Source organism: Sebastes umbrosus, chromosome 8 (assembly GCF_015220745.1).
Source record: "Sebastes umbrosus isolate fSebUmb1 chromosome 8, fSebUmb1.pri, whole genome shotgun sequence".
Classification (NCBI taxonomy): domain Eukaryota; kingdom Metazoa; phylum Chordata; class Actinopteri; order Perciformes; family Sebastidae; genus Sebastes; species Sebastes umbrosus.
Window position 1 is genome coordinate 26,450,154 of NC_051276.1, and position 18,101 is coordinate 26,468,254.

Genomic DNA, 18,101 nt, shown 5'->3' on the forward strand with positions numbered 1-18,101 from the left:
GACAATTTGCTGGCTGAACACTGCTAACAGGTGCGCCAGCGGTGCTCGAATAATCCTTCGCTTGCTAATCCCTTCAGTCTGCTTCAGTTTGTTTTTATTACCGTGATTCGATATCTGATGTCTTGTTGCTGCGTTGCTCCCTCTCTGTAGTGTGGACCATTTACGCTCTGGCTGCTCTGCTCATTCTGACAGTCATAGCCATGGTGGCGAAGCTGCTGCTGCACATCACGGTCAAGTAAGTACGAGGATGTTCGAGGTGTGCATGACCAACCAAGCATAAGATGCCAAAGCATTCTGTAATCTGTAGTGTTATGCTTCATTCATGTCATATTGGGAAAAGATGAAAGAACAGGATGACATTCACACATTTGTTGCATTTTTCCACGATTATAGCATCTTAGGAACATACAAAATGAGAGCCAAGGTCGGCCCAGAGGGACTTCCTATGATCACACATAGAAGTTAGGCTATGTGACACTTGTTTTGTTTCCTGTCAGTGACTCATAATTGAAGAAGTTACAGCTATAAAGGGAAAATTCACAGATTCCCGTCATTGTAGCAACACAGGAAATACAAAAGAATAAACAAATTAGAAAGAAGACCCAGCTTGTTACGGGAAAGGGAAGCAACATAAAACCGGATGTGTTAAATAAACAGACAATTAATATAACAATGAAAGCGTGAGGCAGACTACAAAGGAAAAAGGGCTGGTGGGTGCTGTTCAAATCAGTATCAGTATGACACCCTTTGTAAATCACTGTCTGTCCATGACTCTCTTTTCTAATTCCTCTGCTTCCCCTCTCTCTCTCTCTCTCTACCTCTTCTCTGTCTCTTTTTATCTCCTCCTCATTTTCCCTCTCAGGTCTCCGAACATCCCGACGGTCAGCGGTTCAGACAGCTGCAGCCAAAGCACGGCGTCCTCCGAGCCTTGGATCATCCTGTACCGACCCTCTACCATCTCCCTCTTCAAGAAGAAGCTAAAGAACCACCACGGCGACCTCAGCCCCCTGGTGGGCAACTAGCGCCACTGCTGCGCCCCACCGTTAACCAAACGCTACCGCCACCCACAACCACTCTGTACAAGGGCCGTCAGATGCCATGCCCTCGGACGATGAAACTATACGAGGCGCTACGCCAACAAGCCAACAACTGAGTGGCTAACGACAACTGACTAAATGCTACTAAGTGGCCCGTGGGCCGAAGTGGCTGGGCCCTCCCATCCTGCTCAGCACCAAAGAGGAGGGGGTCAGGCAGGGCTGTCAGTGACCTCAGTGTGGGAGAGGAGAGTGAAGGAGTAGATGGAGGACGATCTGCAGCTCTGACAAAGACACAAGGACGCTTTTAACATGCGGGAAGCGCCTCTGGTTCAGCGAGGCTCCATTTCCATCACCCACGGATGTCCCTAACAATCAACATACCTCCAAAAAACCCTTCCAGACTGCAGAATCACCTCAAACATAGCCGGGTGCAGAATAACGGCTAACTTCGCTGTTCACTTTAGGAAACAGAGAGGTTTACCTCTTCCTGGTGCTTCAGAGTCACAGCGGCAACCGAATCTTCATCCGCATCAAGGAAAGGATGAAGATACACGTATGGTGTAACACTTAACAGTTTTGTATAACTCTTCTAACTGCCTCATATGGACGATGAACACCTGCAGCCAAAAACCAGAATCCTCCCATCCAAAGAGTTATATATTTATTTGTCTTCTTGATTCCATATGCAAAGTGCTAATGTTTCTTTTTGATGTGTTCTACGTGACAACCAGCTTTCTGAGGAGAAGGAAACAGGACGTGGAAAACGTCAAACGCAACGTAGATATCACAGCACTTTGGGGATGAATCACTCGCCATAAAATGAAAAGATCAGAGACAGAGAGAGCGCGCTCGCCCACTCGGTCCCTCAGCGCTCATGTGGATTTGGGTGGAGAGATAAGTAGCGTTGTTCACTGAAGGGGGGGGGTTGGGTGATGCAGTTTGCAGAAAAACTGCCATTTAGGGAGGCTTGGGAAGATCTGAGGGCTTTTTTCCTGCTCGGTTGTGGGAGGGAGTCTTTCCGGTTTGATGGTGTCCAAGTGCCTTAAGGATCTCCTCTTCTCTTGTCTCAGCTGCATCACATCTGTTTCTTTCATGGGTCTCCCTCACAAGAGTCTGCACTTCTTTAAAATCAGCGTGGATTTGAAGAGTTTCATTCCAAAATAGGATTTCCACCACTTAAATGTAAAGTTAAAAAAAATGATCTTGTACAGCGATTGAAAGCATTAAATATTTTAAACATAGTACACTCAACTGAACACCTCTGCAGACTAGATATTTTACATTTTTATTACATGATGGACATTAGATGATTTTTTTGTTTGTTTTCCAAAATGAACACACAGCCTTTTGGGATAGAACTCTTCATGTAGTCGAGGCTTTAAAATAAATCTTTGTTTCTAATTTCTGTGTGTGTAGTCTTGGACATTTACTGAACATATTGTTCACATTAAGTTGTCTTTTGATTACAGGGGAGGGGGGCGAATAATGTTGTATATTATGTAATTCAGTGTGGGATTGATGATATTTATGTCCGCTCTTTCATTTTGTGCCTCGGCAAAGCATTTGAGAGACCCGTCAAAGTACTTCCTCGTCAACTTAGCTCAAAGGTGGAATGCATTTTCTCTCTCCGTAGACGGCAGTAAATTGCTTAAATTCTACAAGATGCTGCAGACCTGGAAGGTTTTACTTGTCACCTTGATTTCAGGCCATGAGGTTGAGCGCAAACAATATACCCAGACAGAAATATAACCACTCAATGGCACGATGCACAAGCCGTCAGCTGGTTTATAGCTGTGATGGTTTCTGTGCATTGCTGTGACATTTAAACTACTTGTGAAAGGTCAAAATCTACTAGTCCGCCATTGGCATAGTAATTGGCCTTTCCTGTCTTGGGACTGGATGTTTCTGCAGATGGTCACCGCAAAAACTCTTCGAATCAGTGACAGGATATATAAAGGAGAGGTTCGAAACATCAATGCACTTAAATTTGCTTCTACTTACAAGATGAAATAGTACATTCACTGTTGCATTCAGTGAAAAGATTAAAAAAGTACTTTGTGCAGCAACCTGAGCACTTGAGACAAAAGGTCACATTTTATACACGATGCAGCATCACAGTGACATTCAAGTCAAATAGCTTTCCAAGAATCAGAGCAGAATTTGAGGCGCATAAAACAAGAAAGAACCGTTCTTTCCCCAATCAGAATATTGTAAAAATGTGTGTGTTCTGCCTGTCTGCTCGACTGTAACTCATGTTAATTATTGCAAGACAAGAGCACATGCCCCTGGGTCTGTGATGTTCAGGGCAGACCATGCGTAGAGAGAGGGAGGAAAAAAAAAAAAAAGAGCAAAGATGTGAGAGCGATGGGAAATTAATGTGCGTTCAAATCAAACACAAACTAACGAAATCTGACAGATAAAATCTAACAAGGGCATATTTGTTTGGATAGCCCGGTGAATTATGCAAACTCCCATTTTCTGTCCCGTCTTCCAGTCGATCGGAAAATTCCTCGCCATCTTCTGAGCGGTGCAAACTGTCGTTGATGTGAATGTCCTGGAGAGCTTGTAGACGTGAAATTACGTGGGGAATGATCTGGAGGGGCCAAAATCATTGTTTTCATGAAATTGTAAATAGCAAAAATAGTGAAATGTTTAATTTATACAGTAAATTATTGTTATTTTGTATGTGAATGGGATATAATCTATCTTTTGTATAAGTGAAGTATCTTTGTAGTTTTATTTAATGTGTCCTGGTTGCAAAATAAACACTGTATGCATGTTTCTTAAGCTTGTGTTGTGCTTCTTCTTTTGTTTTGTTAATAAAACTCCATTTATTTCTTAATCGCACACAATATTACGTACCGAAGTGGCTGAGAAGCATATGGGCCACAAAGACTGGATCAAGCTAATCCCATTCACTTTTCCATTTGAAACCATCCCATTTGAAAAAGCCTGTGTTGTTTGCGTGGTGGGACATCTGCACCCTCTTTTTTTTTTTTTTTCTGTGGAGCTAAATACTTATCAGATATGCGAAATGACTCCCAGACTGTTTGGAGATGCACAAACACGGAGGGAGGATTTGCAGTGCCATGTGTAACCCATTGGTTCCCCTCTCCGGGATGAGGTCAAGCATGCAACCTGCACATTTTAGAGGGTAACAGCAGGAGTTCGGCTTTACAACTGGAACACCGTGAAAAAAACAAACATGGGAGGACGTGTAATAAGCTGGAACACTTGGGATGTTTGCAATGATGATTTCTTAATCCGTGAAAGGTGTTTCTTTCATCAAGTGCTCACTCGCAAACTGTTTAAGAGCTGGTTTTGTTTCTGAGAAACTGGGCAGCAGCGTGCGCTCGCTATTTGTTGGCAACTCCACGGAGCAGCAAAATGTTCCTCTAAAAATGTTTTGCAAGTGCGTCCAAACAGGCTCATATGGAAGTGCATGTACAATAACGAGACCTCACAATTTGTCAAAAACACGGAGGTGAAACTTTCTAGGTTTCCTGAAAAGTGTCTTGGCTGTAAGGCTTCCAAAAATCCCAAATCACGTTACCAGTGAGCCTCTGATGCTTCTGACTGAACCACATTTTACAGCAAAAACCTTGTGCCGAACTTCTTTATGCTACATTGAAAAGTCATTCAGAAATCCAGCCGCTTAAACTGTTGTCAGGCTATTAAATAGGCGTTATCGGTCGCTATAAGCCCCATAGATGTGGGTCAGTAGGGGCCTACTACACCCACTAGTAGGTTTTATCATCTAATCACATGGTAGATCACCGAAAGAAGGTATAAAAGAACAAGACAGCGACCTCAAGCGACCGTAGTAATTATGACAGGAGCAGAAGTGGAAGTCAGGCGCTGTAGTATAGACAGCGTGAAACTCCATAAGGGCTGGAAGTCGGTGACGTAAAACACAGAGTTTTCACCCAGAACACCGGAGTACGCATCCCATGTGAAACCAACAATGTGTAGTTGTCTTTGTGTTTGTAGTTATTTTAACCCAAAACACGAACAAATAAAATCAGCTGTATTATTTAGTTTATCCATCAACACTAAGATTAGCAGAACAGTTTTGCAGCCACAAATCCACTAAACTAGTTTCTCCGTTTTTTTGATAACTTACCAAAGTTAAACCCAAACTGTAGCAGACTGTGGGGCACCAGTGCGCAGGAAGTGATGATGCATTTATGGTAAAATAGTTTCAATCCGTTTTCCAGCATGCCTATATGGCAATGCATCATGTTTCCTCCTCTGGAAGGGCACCCTGGAGGGCACTTTATCACATTTTATCTACCATAGGGGCATCCAAGAGGGGACTTTTGCTGCGTTTTTTCCAAACATGGGGGCAGCAGGAGGGGGCGAGCCTTAACATAAAACCTGCTATTAGCTTCAGGTCATTTGGAGACAAAATAGTTTCATCTTCTATCAGAAACACACACATTCCAGTACAGGAAACAGAAAATTGAAAACGACTCTCTTCCTCCCTCTACTGGTGATATGATGTTTGAGCACATTTCCTCAAAAGTACCCCAATAATGATGCTTGGTACTAATGGTATCCTTTTTTTTTTGCTTGTTATGGGTAATAAAGGAAACTTTATTAGCCACAAACAAGCTGCATGTTACAAAAAGATGAATATTTCTTCTTAGCTGAGGTTTAGTAGGACTTCCTGCAAAAGTTCAGACATCCATACAACCACAGTAAGATATCAAATCTTAGTGGCCTTCTACGCACCCTCCCATTGACCTCAAAATGTTCTTTTTTCCTCAAAAGCAATTGTGAAGCTGTAACATTAATCCTTAGCCAGACTCTGAGCTTTATCATCACTCCTCTGGGTCCCTGTGAAAAGGACTTGGCCTGCAGACCCCCCCCACCCTTCCAGTCAACCTTCCCATAGCCAAGGAAAAGAGCGATGTAAGCTGAACCCTCTGAACCCGACTCGACCAGTAATTAAGGCAACAATGGGACAATACGGGGCAGTGTCTGGTTACTGTCAGAACGAGAAAGTGAGAAGAATGGAAGACAATACCTGCCACTTTCTGCACTCAGGGTACTGAAGTCAGGTAGATTAGGAGAGAGAGACTGTTCGGGGGAAAAGGAGCAGGTCTCCCTTGATGGATTTGGAAAAGAACTGTGTGAAAGAGGTTTACTGGCTGTGCAGGAACTTGTCTGTTTTGATCCGCCTCGCTCTGCAAACTCGTCTGTGACCCTGGTGCAATTAAGGCACTCTCATGCCCTTCAGTGGTTTACAGTACGTGCATTGGCCTGTTTGATGCTTGAGATTTATCTTCTATTATTGTAGCTTTATGCTGCTGAAAGCTGTTTATGTACACTGCCTTTTCACCTCCGCCTGCAGGAAAAAAATCATTTACCCTGCAAAAATGTTAAATATTCACTGGCTCCAACTTGTCAAACATGAGGATTTGTAGCTTTTATGTCATTGTAAAGATAAGATAAGATAAGATAAGATAACATAACATAACATAACATAACATAACATAACATAACATAATATTACATAGAGCATATCATGAAGCAAAAATAGAAAACAAATAGAAGATATATACAAATATAGTAGTAAAAAAATATATAGTAGTACACAGACATTATCGCACATGAAATATGAAGTGTTGTTATTGTACAGGTTATGGGTATTGCACAGTGGTATACATTGATATTGCACATGAATGAATGAATAAATTGTCAGTTCCGCCAACATTTTTTAAATGATTAATTCACAATCATATTATTTTTCTACATAAAAATGTTATCAATAAGACCTTCGAAGTTATTTTATACTTCTCATGTGTATTTGTATTTTACCACTCTAATATGTTCTGTGCTGCTTCTATTTACCTGAATTCTTTGTAGGCTATATTATAATTTTGTCAGTAAATCAGAAATAGGCCTATTCATTATCTTACTTTATATTTTACATACAGTATGTTATATTTTATGCCTATATTTAAACATATGCACTATTTTTTGTCTTAGATACTCATTATTTATTTATTTTTATAGATACATATTTGTTTGCGTATTGTTAGAGGGGAGCCTGAGATCCAAGATTTTCATTGTCAATGACTACTTCTCTGTTATTGTTGTGCATATATATGACAATAAATAACCTGAAACCTGAAACAACCTACAGGATTCCTGCAAACTGTCAAGACTTTATTTCAAAAGTTCAATACAGTATATTCATAAACATGTTTTTTAAAATGTTTTATTACAATTCTGCAAATATATTTTACAGTATAAAATAATATAAAAAATAAAATAAATTATACAACAAATAAAATGTAAGATGAATAAAAACAAACAAACAAAAAACAATCGGGGTCTGTTAAAACAATTGGAATAAATTTGAAATGTCTTAAAGGGACTATTTGTAACTTTCAGAAATGCTTCTTAACAGCGACACCTGTGGCCGTGAAATCAAAAGTAAAAAAATAACGACATTGATTTGACAGTTAGCTTCAGCGAAACAGAAATGAAGAGCATTATTAAACAGAGGCTACGTTCCAAATCGCATACTTTTTCTTTTTACTTTTAGTACATACTGCAGCTGTGTAGTGTTGCATGTAGTATGCATAACATTGTGCATTTAGTACGTACTGTGCGTTCCAATACCCCATACTACCCTACTACTTAACATGCCAGAAAAAGATTCAGTATGTCCCAATACATAACATGTCAAACGCAGTATGCCAAAAATACCAGGATGTCCTATTACATCCAGTTGCATTTTGCAGTATGCAAGCCAGCATGTTTTTCTGGCTATTCTGACCCACAATCCTCTGTGCATGGGGATACATGAGCAAGAGGGTCAAAGTTCAAGGTGCAATGTTATAAGGAAGTAGTATGTCCCAGTTGTATGCATATACTGCATGCAACAGTGCGTACTTTGTAAGGGCAGCTGCAGTACGTACTAGAAGTAAAAAGAAAAAGTATGCGAGTTGGAACGTAGCCAGAGACTGAGGGAAAAGTGGCAGAAGCAATGGGAGGAAGAGAGGAAAGGATGGTGGTTTTACAGAATTTAAAGGAAAGTGGGAGAAATGAGGTGTAATAGGAAGGAACCGGAGAGATGAGACAATCATATCAAGACTCAGATTTGGACACACTGGACTAAACAGCACACTATTTAAAATAGGTAAACATGACACAGTGTAAATGTAATTACTGTGGACAAGAGGAAACGGCGGAGGATGTCATAATGCATTGTGAGAGATATGAGGAAGAAAGATTTGAGTCAAGGCCTCAAAGAGATTAAAGTACACTTTGATTTAATAGATATTCTACAAAATAACTCACTAAATGAGTGTTATAGAACATTATTTCAATACCTTAGACAAATTAATATGATTGGAAAAATATGAGTTTGTTTGTTTTCTTTTTTCTTTTTACTTTTCTTTTTCTTTCTTATTTTGTTTTGGGGGGATATAGTAATTATTAGCCAGAATGATCCACACTCCAGACCAGCTGGTGGCGGTAATGCACCAACGTTGTTTGCCAAAAGCCAATAAACACCAAAGCAAAAGAAGAAGAAGTCTGAATGGTACCGTCGCCTGTGGATTACGACACCCTGTCGCTTAGTTATCTAATCAGCCAACATGTCTGCATCCATGAGACTGCTGGTCCGGAGGGTGCTCCGTCTCTCGCAGAGGAACATCACCGCTGCTGCTGCTGCTGCTGCTGGAGGGGTTTCAGGCCGGTCAGGCTGCTGCTGGGGACCGTCCACCTGTCGGTGTTTCAGCCATGCAGCCGGAGACAAAACGACACATTTTGGGTTTGAAACGGTGCCAGAGACGGAGAAGGCGAAGAGAGGTGAGCTGCAGCAGAGATACTCTCAGATTCCCTCTACATAACGACCTCCATTCACAAATCATGCTATTTAAAGGTCCCACATCATGCTCATTTTCAGGTTCATACTTGTATTTAGTGTTTCTAGTAGAACATGTTTACATGCTGTGATGTTAAAAAAACCACTTTATTTTCTTCATACTGTCTGCCTGAATATACCTGTATTTACCCTCTGTCTGAAACGCTCCGTTTTAGCACATTTTGACAGAATTGCAACAGAATTGTAACAGAATTGCGTTGTTAGACAACAGCTTGGGTCCATGTGTACTTCCTGTCAGCTGATGACATTCACATACACTGCAACCAGGAAATAAACTGGGACACATTTAGAAAACGTTTACGTTTAAAATTGTGTAAAGGGTCTAAATATTGTATATTTGTGACATCACGAATGGGCAGAAAACCTGACAGATTGTTTCAAATGCAGAGTTTCTGAATACGGGCTGTGTGTATTTCCCTGTGGATTGAGCGTTGCAATACTTTCACAGTATTTTTATAGGACTTAAGCCTGCTTTATAATAAAAAAACATGAAAATCTGACTTTTTTATAATATGGGACCTTTAATGAACTCTCATTAAAAAAATCCTGCTATTTAACAGTTTGTTGCCTCTGTGTTAATGTACACACCTTGAGGGAAGGGGTTTTAGATGTTGATGAGGATTTGCTGGACTATTCGACATACATTTGAACCATGAAGTGGGAAAAAAAACTCTAAACATTTTAAATTCACTCTAATTTGCAGTGCAATGTCTGGTGTTTGCTTTATTATATGTAGGCCGAATTTAGTGGTATGCAGTAATTCGTCTAACCTTTTAAATCATATTGTACATGCAGTGTTGTTTTCATAAATAAGGAAGATAATATAATTTTGCATGCAGCATATTATGTGTATTATTTTCAGACCAATGTTTTCTTGAATTTTAAATAACATCTGTTGTTTAGGGACTGTTTGAGGGACATACAACTATGAATGGTTGTATTTTGTATTTATTTTATATAATTATTTTATCTAATTATTAATTTTACAGCTGTATGGTGATGGGACTCACTAAACTTAGTATTTTTTTATTTTAAAATAACTTTATTGAAATTTTATTTATTATAAATATCATTTTTTTAATATATATATGTATATATATATATATGTATATACATATATATATACATATATATATGTATATATATATATGTATATATATATATATATACATATATATATATATATACATGTATATATATACATGTATATATATGTATGTATATATATATATATATATATATATATATATATATACATACATATATATACATGTATATATATATATGTATATACATATGTATATACATGTATATATATGTATATATATATGTATATACATATATATATATACATGTGTATATATATATATATATATATATATATATATATATATGTATATGTTACATAATAGGCCAACAACAACAAAAACAGTCCAAGAGAATAGGCCTTACAACCATCTGTGTTTTAGCTCATGGTTTTCAAAGTGGGGTGCGGGGACCCCCAGGGTCCTTCACAGGGTTCCCCAGCAAAATGGGAAATAATTTAACGTGCAGAAGTAAGGAAGATAATGTAATTTTGCACGCAGCATATTATGTGTATTATTTTTCAGACCAATGTTTTTCTTGAATTTTAAATAACATCTGTTGTTTAGGGACTGTTTGAGGGACATACAACTATGAATGGTTGTATTTTGTATTTATTTTATATAATTATTAATTTTACAGCTGTATGGTGATGGGACTCACTAAACTTTTTTTTATTTTAAAAACCTTTATTCAAATTTTGTATTTATTTATTTATTTTATTTTTTTTTACTTAAAAGGATAATTAAGATAAATTCACATTCAATGTGTTACATAGGCCAATAACAACAAAAACAGTCCAAGAGAATAGGCCTTACAACCATCCGGGTTTTAGCTCATGGGTTTCAAAGTGGGGTCCGGGGACCCCCAGAGGTCCTTCACGGGGTTCCGGGGGATCCCCAGCAAAATGCGAAATAATTTAATTTCACTATAATTCCTCATAAGTAATACAATCTAATCAGAATCTATGACTATTTTGGTAATGGGTTTCATACGCTGTCTGTAATAATACATCTAAAAGCAAAAAATCCAATCAGATGGGAAACCCTGGGACAAAATCTTATCAAATGGGGGTCCGTGGTCTAATTTGTGTCAGTTTAGGGTCCTTGACATGAAAACATTTGGGAAACACTGTTTTATTTAATCTCAAAAGTGTAGTATGTGCCAGGGGAAGTCCAAAGTTCTCCTCAGCAAGGATATGTTTGATCACAATGGCACATCTTGTTTTCCACGGTTTAAAACAAACAATGCTGATAACAGTTTGGCATCTTTCACCCCTCACAAATAAAGAACAGTTCCTTACTTGTGTGTTTTGGTTAGACCTAATATTTACTGAACATCATGAACATTCAAACAAGTTCCTTCATCAAAGTGGTGCATGTCATCATTTAGGAATATAAAACCATTTTCTTTACTTATAATAAAGACTTTAACCCTGTAAACCATATGCAAATGGTGCAGTAAACTGAACACACACTATCGACATCATGTTCAAGTTTATTTGTTACTTCAAATGTAAAAAAAGACCATAAACTTTATAAATAAATGAATAAATAAAAGAAAATTTAAAATAAAAAAACATTTCCCTGAAACACAAAATGTAAAAGCATCAAAAGAAAAACATAAAACCTCTAAAGTATATTGACAGATGATCTCTCTCTTTCTCTTTGCTTTTTCAGTTTATAAGGTATTTGAGAATGTGGCGCAGAAGTATGATAATATGAACGATGCCATGAGTCTGGGGATTCATCGACTGTGGAAGGACACGCTGCTGCACGTCATGCACCCACAGCCCGGGGTGCGACTCCTGGACGTGGCGGGCGGAACAGGTAAAGCAGCTTGTGTACACCTCTGCAAAAACATCAAACTGAAACCCCCGACTGCTGTCACAGCTCTGTTCTGTTTGTGATGATCCGCCCCTGCAGGTGACATTTCCTTCCGTTTCCTGGAGTACGTTCGCTCTCAGCAAGAGCGGCAGAAGCGGCGGGCGGCGCGGTCCATGCAGACGCCGTCGTGGCAGGACATTACCAACAACTACTCCACAGAGGACGAGGGCGAGCCTCAGGTATCCAGGGCTGTGGTCTGTGACATCAACAAGGAGATGCTGAAAGTGGGCAAGCAGAGGGCCGACAACATGGGCATCAGTGCTGGTGAGCTTTTGACTTTAAAACTGCAAAACATCTGATCTCTGCATTTTCCCCAGTGGGCAACTCCGGGTCTGAGAAGTGAAGTCAATGTGGGAGTACTTTAAACTTGCATTTTTTCTAACAGCCAGCAGGGGGCGACTCCTCTGGTTGCAAAAAGAAGTCTGATGTATAGAAGTCTTTGAGAAAATGAGCCTACTTCTCACTTGATTTATTAACATTGTAAACATGAGTTAATGGTCTCAATCTCTAGTTTCAAGTCTTCTTCAATACAGCATGATGTTCATTTAGTAAATTATGGTCCCATTGAGAGTCAAATAGACCATAAAGCAGGGGATGCTTTAGGGCGTGGCTACCTTGTGATTGACAGGTCGCTACCACGGCATTGTCCGGTCTGGGAGTTGTCTGTGTTTTTGTCTTGGAACTTTAACCCTTTCACGGTGTTTTTTCAGTTCATGAAAGTTAATTATAACCTTTTTGGTCGCCTAAAAATGTCTTATTCAGCGTTTGGTTGTACTTAGCTCCACCCTCTCATGTCACTTCTGGTTGCAAATAACCAAGATGGCGACCAAGCTCCCAGGAAGATAGACTTACATTGGGAAAGAGACATCTGTAACTCGGCAGATATTTTTTTTTTAGGTAAATCAACTTCCCAGTACGAACACTTGAATTGCCCTTATTTAAATCATTAGGTCCTAAAAGTTGTAAAACACACTAATAGCCAAATCCAGAGTTATTTTCCTTCCTCCATTCATGTGAATGAGACCCAGACTGAGGGCTGAGAGGCTTTATCACTCGGCAGTCGAGCCATTTTGGCTTCATTCGCCACTGAGTAACTCTCATAGGAATGAACGGGAGCCCGCCTACAACGCTGTATCGGTTCTCTCAAACCAATGGATGACGTCAAGGTAGTGTTGTCAAAAATATCGAAGTATCGATACATATCGATATTTGAAATGGTTTCAATACTCAATTTCCATATACTCATTTTCCAAATACTGTCCAGTGGTGTAAGCTGGCATTGATATCTTGGTCTTATTTAGTTATTATTTGATCAGATACGTTAAATCATAATTTTGCTCTTTTTTAAAGCTGCGATCAACCAGCAGCGCTTTGAATCTGAGAAGAAAACAAAGTTGAAATGTAGACAGTTTTTGACTTGAGTGTCTGTGCCTCTGTGTTTCAGGTCTGTCGTGGGTGGTGGGCGACGCAGAGGAGCTGCCCTTTGATGATGACCAGTTTGACATTTATACCATCGCCTTTGGAATTCGAAACGTCACCCGTATAGATCAGGTAACTGACCCGATTGTTACTACAGCTTTTTCTCTATGATCCCATAAAGACAGTTTGTGCTACAGCTCTGCACTTATCAGCCTGTAAGTAAGCACTCTTTAGGACACTGAGCTGCTACCTGCTTTATAGACACCAGTACTGACAACTGTTTTATGTGATCTGTTTGATTAAAGGTGCTGTTGATAACATTCTACCACTAGATGTCACATTCTCCCTCCAACCGTTCTGTTGCATTCACTTCACAAGCTGTTGCCAGGCACTTACCCTCAATCTCAGCCACTTATCCGTTTTTTTTCCACACTTACTGACGACCCAGAGATAACATGTGATACCAACGTTGTTTTACTATTGGCTCACAAGCCTTGTTAGAAGTGGGATCTAAACGTCAGATATCTTCCACAGAGATAAACAAAACATTAATTTTGCCTTCACACTTTTGCAAAGTCCGGGGTGATGTCTTTGAGTTGTCCAAAATCCAATGATACTCAATTTACAATGACACTGAACATGAAAAAGCAGCAAATCCTCACATTTAAGAAGCTATAACCAACAGATATGTTGCTAGATAAATGCCTTAAAATGATAATTAAAATTGCTGTTAATCATGTCGGCGTGAATTAATTTTTTTCTTTAGGCACTGACGGAGGCTTTCCGGGTCCTGAAGCCTGGTGGCAGGTTCATGTGCTTAGAGTTCAGCAAAGTGACAAATCCTGTATTGGCAAGGTGAGGAGGAGTGTTCACTCCAGATGGATGACTTGGTGTGAAAATGAATCAACCTTGTGAATCTCAGAAAGTCTCTGTAGATTAATTACTGCCATCACAAATCCAGCAACACATTTTAACTGCTGCTGCTTGTTTTTGCTCCTGGAGGTTTGTTGTGTCCTCATGGACAAGCTGTGCAGAGTGTTTCTCCAAGCTGCTGCAGAAATGAATAAATAACAGAACAAATTAAGAGTTTTTCTGTCTCACCATTTTCTAGGAGAAGGGATTTTTATTTTATAATGGATATCCTGCTAAATTGAGACATTTCCCATAAATGCTCGACTTTATTAAACACAAATGTTAAAAAATATATATGTCTATATTGTCTATATATTTATGTATATATATATATTAGGGCTGTCAAAGTTAACGCAAATTTGTTTTAACGCAACAAATTTATTTAACGCAATTTGTGATTTTTAGGTTGTAGCGGGCTCAGTTTTAGAGCTAGAGTGAAGATCGTGGCATCATATGAAACTAGAAAACCGAAGGAATCCATTGGTACCAACCATGTCATACTAGCTCGTCACTAGCCCGTCCAAATTTGCACTAAATTTCGGCGATGAAAATGGGTTCTATGGGTACCCACGAGTCTCCCCTTTACAGACATGCCCACTTTATGATAATCACATGCAGTTTGGGGCAAGTCATAGTCAAGTCAGCACACTGACACACTGACAGCTGTTGTTGCCTGTTGGGCTGCAGTTTACCATGTTATGATATGTGCATATTTTTTATGCTAAATGCAGTACCTGTGAGGGTTTCTGGACAATATTTGTCATTCTTTTGTGTTAATTGATTTACAATCATAAATATATACATACATTTGCATAAAGTAGCATATTTGCCCACTCCCATGTTGGTAAGAGTATTAAATACTTGACAAATCTCCCTTTTAAGATACATTTTGGACAGATAAAAAATGTGTGATTAATCGCGATTAACTATGGACAATAGTTAATTGACAGTCGAATTGAGATATATATATATCTATATATAGATATATTTATATCTATATATAGATATCTGAGTGGATTTTGTGTCCTTCTCCTCAAATTTTAGAAACTCAACAAACGTTTGCATTGTGTGGTTTGGACGAACACCGCCCTCTTCTGGTTTTGTACCTCAAAGCACTTCATCAGATTACCTGATAAATACCATAAATGACCTGGCTGCACAGTACTGTAGAGAGTATGGAGGGCCAAACGTGTGCCATGGAGGGTCAATAGTTTCCTACCTCTGATTAGCACTCCTTCAAATGGCGGGAAAGAATTCATGAGTGAAATCACCTTTTGATCAGTTTGAGGTCAAACCTGCAGACTGTTGGTTAACTACCTCTCTTGTACTATATATAGTGACCGTTTTATAAAAATACTTTTTTTTTCACATTTGCTCAAAGTTACTGACTGCATCTTTAATCTGCAGATGTTTGACTTACAAACATAGATTTAGTTGTAAGTCCATGTTTGATTAGTGGAAACAATGGTGGGTTGGCAACAGGTTTCAGCTCTGAGAAAACAGCTCTTGACTCCCTTGTATTCTGTTTTTATTTTTCAGGCTTTATGACGCATACAGTTTCCAGATGATCCCAGTTCTGGGAGAGGTGATTGCTGGAGACTGGAAGTCGTACCAGTATCTGGTAGAAAGCATCCGCAAGTTCCCGGACCAGGTGAGGAAAAACAATATTCTTTTATTTCTTACTCCCCATTTTTATTAGTTGCTACTCTCAATTCTGATGATTCACCTCGAGTTAGGTCTATTTTCAGTGATTTTGTATCTCCCTTTTGATCATATAGATCTAATTCAGGGTATTAAAGCGGACCTATTATGCTTTTGTGCTTTTTTCCCTTTCCTTTAGTGTGTTGTATAGTCAAAGGGAGTTACGCTTCCCCACAGAAAACACAAATTCTGTCAATTAAGTTTGATATTTTTGCTCATCATATTTTTTTTTTAGAGATGATTTCATTAGACATATAGGCTTTTAAAAAAAAAAAAAAAAACAACTTTCCCAGATGTTTTATTTTTCATTTTACTTCTGGGACTGTAACTAATGACAATTTAATGATTCTATTAATTGATTTTCTTTTTAATAATTAATTCTTAAAAATAGTCAGAAAAGTTCACCAAGAGTCCAAGACGTCATCAAGTGTTGTTTTGTCTGATCAGCAGATATTCAATTTATAATAATTTATTTAATAATTAATTAATACAGACAAAAGTGGCAAATCATCAGTTAAAATCTGGAATCAGAATAGTTTTTTTTTCCAATGTGATAAATGATGTGAATGTTAATTGATTATCAAAATCTTTGCAGATTATTATTTTTTGATTAATTAACTAATTGTTTCATTGCTATTTCCCACATTGCCAAACTTGTTAGATTTTCATTAGTTTTAATTATTTGACGCCAAACACTATGCACTAGTGTCGCTTTGCGGATTCAGTGTCACTGAGACATTTCCTTTGCTCTTTGTCTTCTGCAGGAGGACTTTAAATTTATGATTGAGGACGCAGGTTTCTACTGTGTGAAGTACCACAACCTCACCGGTGGAATCGTGGCTCTTCATTCTGGTTTCAAGCTCTGAGATGCACTCTTGGCATCTCTTGTGAAAAAAGCAAATAGACTTGCTCTGTGTTTCAGGCTTTTCTGCCTGTATGACAAACTCTGCAGAGTTCTCAGACATGAATTTCAGAGCATGAAGCCCCAGAGCTCCTCTCTGTAGATGTCACTACACAATGACTGGACATATTTATTGATTTATTTTCCAGCTGATCAGCTCAGCTCAGCGTTGTACTAAAAACTATACTTAATACCAAAGCTTGTGTAAAGAATGCCACACTAAAAAAACAAAATGTTACTGTATCTGTGGTATCAGTGTTGAGACTACAGGCAAGTGAGTTAAACCATTTAAGTGCCGTTAGTTTTGGATAATTTTTGAAAATATTTTGGCAACAAATAATAAAACTTGTTGACAAAGTTGGTCTCATTATCTGAATGTCATTAATTACTTACTTAGTCCTTGTTGCGCCTGGTGGTACATAGGGCAAGGACTAAGGATCTCCACTCATCTCTTGTTGTTTGCTTTCTTCTCAATGCTGTTCCAGCTGTATCTATGTCATCAGATGGTTTCTTTAATACATGTCCAAGCCATCTCCATCTTCTTCTTATCAATATTGTTTCCATGTCCAAGCACCCTGTCGTTTTGTGTAGTTCATGGTTTGTAATCTTCCTAGGCCAGATTATCCTCATGATCTTTCTGAGGTGGGTATTGGGAAAGCTGGAAGGCTTGCCTATGTCTCTTTAAGTTATTCTCCAGCACTCAGCACCATATGGAAGGACAGATAGTCATTAATGAATGTCAGAATGTCATTAATAAGTCATATTATTTATGTCGTAAAGAATGTCAAAAAAAAGTCATAGTATGTCAAAAAAGTCATTAAAAAAGTAATTGTATAGTACGTCGAAAAGTCAAAAAAAGTCATAGTTAAGTATGTCGAAAAAAGTCATCTTATAATATGCTGAAAAAAGTCATAAAAAATTCATAGTTAATTATGTCGAAAAAAATAAAAAGTTATAGTATGTCAAAAAAAGTAATAGTAGTCATAGTTAAGTATGTCGAAAAAAGTCAACTTATATGTCGAAAAAGTCATAAAAAGGTAATAGTATATGGTATGTCGAAAAAAGTCATCTTATGTCGAAAAAAAAGTCATAAAAAAGTCATAGTTAAGTATGTCAAAAAAATTAAAAAAAAGTATAGTATGTCGAAAAAAGTCATAAAAAAGTCAGTTAAGTATGTCGAAAAAAATCATCTTATATGTCGAAAAAAGTCATAAAAAGGTCATAGTATAGTATGTTGAAAAAGTCAGAATAGTAAGTCG

The 18,101-nt window shown here is 38.3% G+C and overlaps 2 protein-coding genes across 3 annotated transcripts in view; both read left to right on the forward strand.

Moving 5' to 3' along the window:
• Positions 1-3,464, forward strand: part of kremen1 (kringle containing transmembrane protein 1) — a 67,730-nt gene extending 64,266 nt beyond the window's left edge. For both annotated transcript variants that reach the window (XM_037778602.1, XM_037778603.1), the window contains exons 8-9: positions 151-235; positions 863-3,464. In XM_037778602.1, the coding sequence (XP_037634530.1) occupies positions 151-235; positions 863-1,022 (245 nt within the window). In that variant the 3' untranslated portion in view covers positions 1,023-3,464. The remainder of the gene's footprint in view (positions 1-150; positions 236-862) is intronic.
• A 5,186-nt stretch (positions 3,465-8,650) lies between these two features.
• On the forward strand, positions 8,651-17,203 carry coq5 (coenzyme Q5, methyltransferase). Its single transcript, XM_037779057.1, has 7 exons — positions 8,651-8,864; positions 11,703-11,852; positions 11,949-12,173; positions 13,354-13,460; positions 14,095-14,183; positions 15,780-15,891; positions 16,706-17,203. The coding sequence occupies exons 1-7, from the start codon at positions 8,651-8,653 to the stop codon at positions 16,805-16,807; spliced, it is 999 nt and encodes a 332-aa protein (XP_037634985.1). The 3' UTR covers positions 16,808-17,203.
• The last annotated feature ends 898 nt before the right edge of the window (positions 17,204-18,101 follow it).

Bases quoted from the DNA above. Each gene is read 5' to 3' on its own strand.
- coq5 (XM_037779057.1), top strand. From the start codon at position 8,651: ATGTCTGCATCCATGAGACTGCTGGTCCGGAGGGTGCTCCGTCTCTCG. The intron at 11,853-11,948 runs GTAAAGCAGCTT...CCGCCCCTGCAG, and splicing joins GGACGTGGCGGGCGGAACAG to GTGACATTTCCTTCCGTTTC. The intron at 15,892-16,705 runs GTGAGGAAAAAC...TGTCTTCTGCAG, and splicing joins TCCGCAAGTTCCCGGACCAG to GAGGACTTTAAATTTATGAT.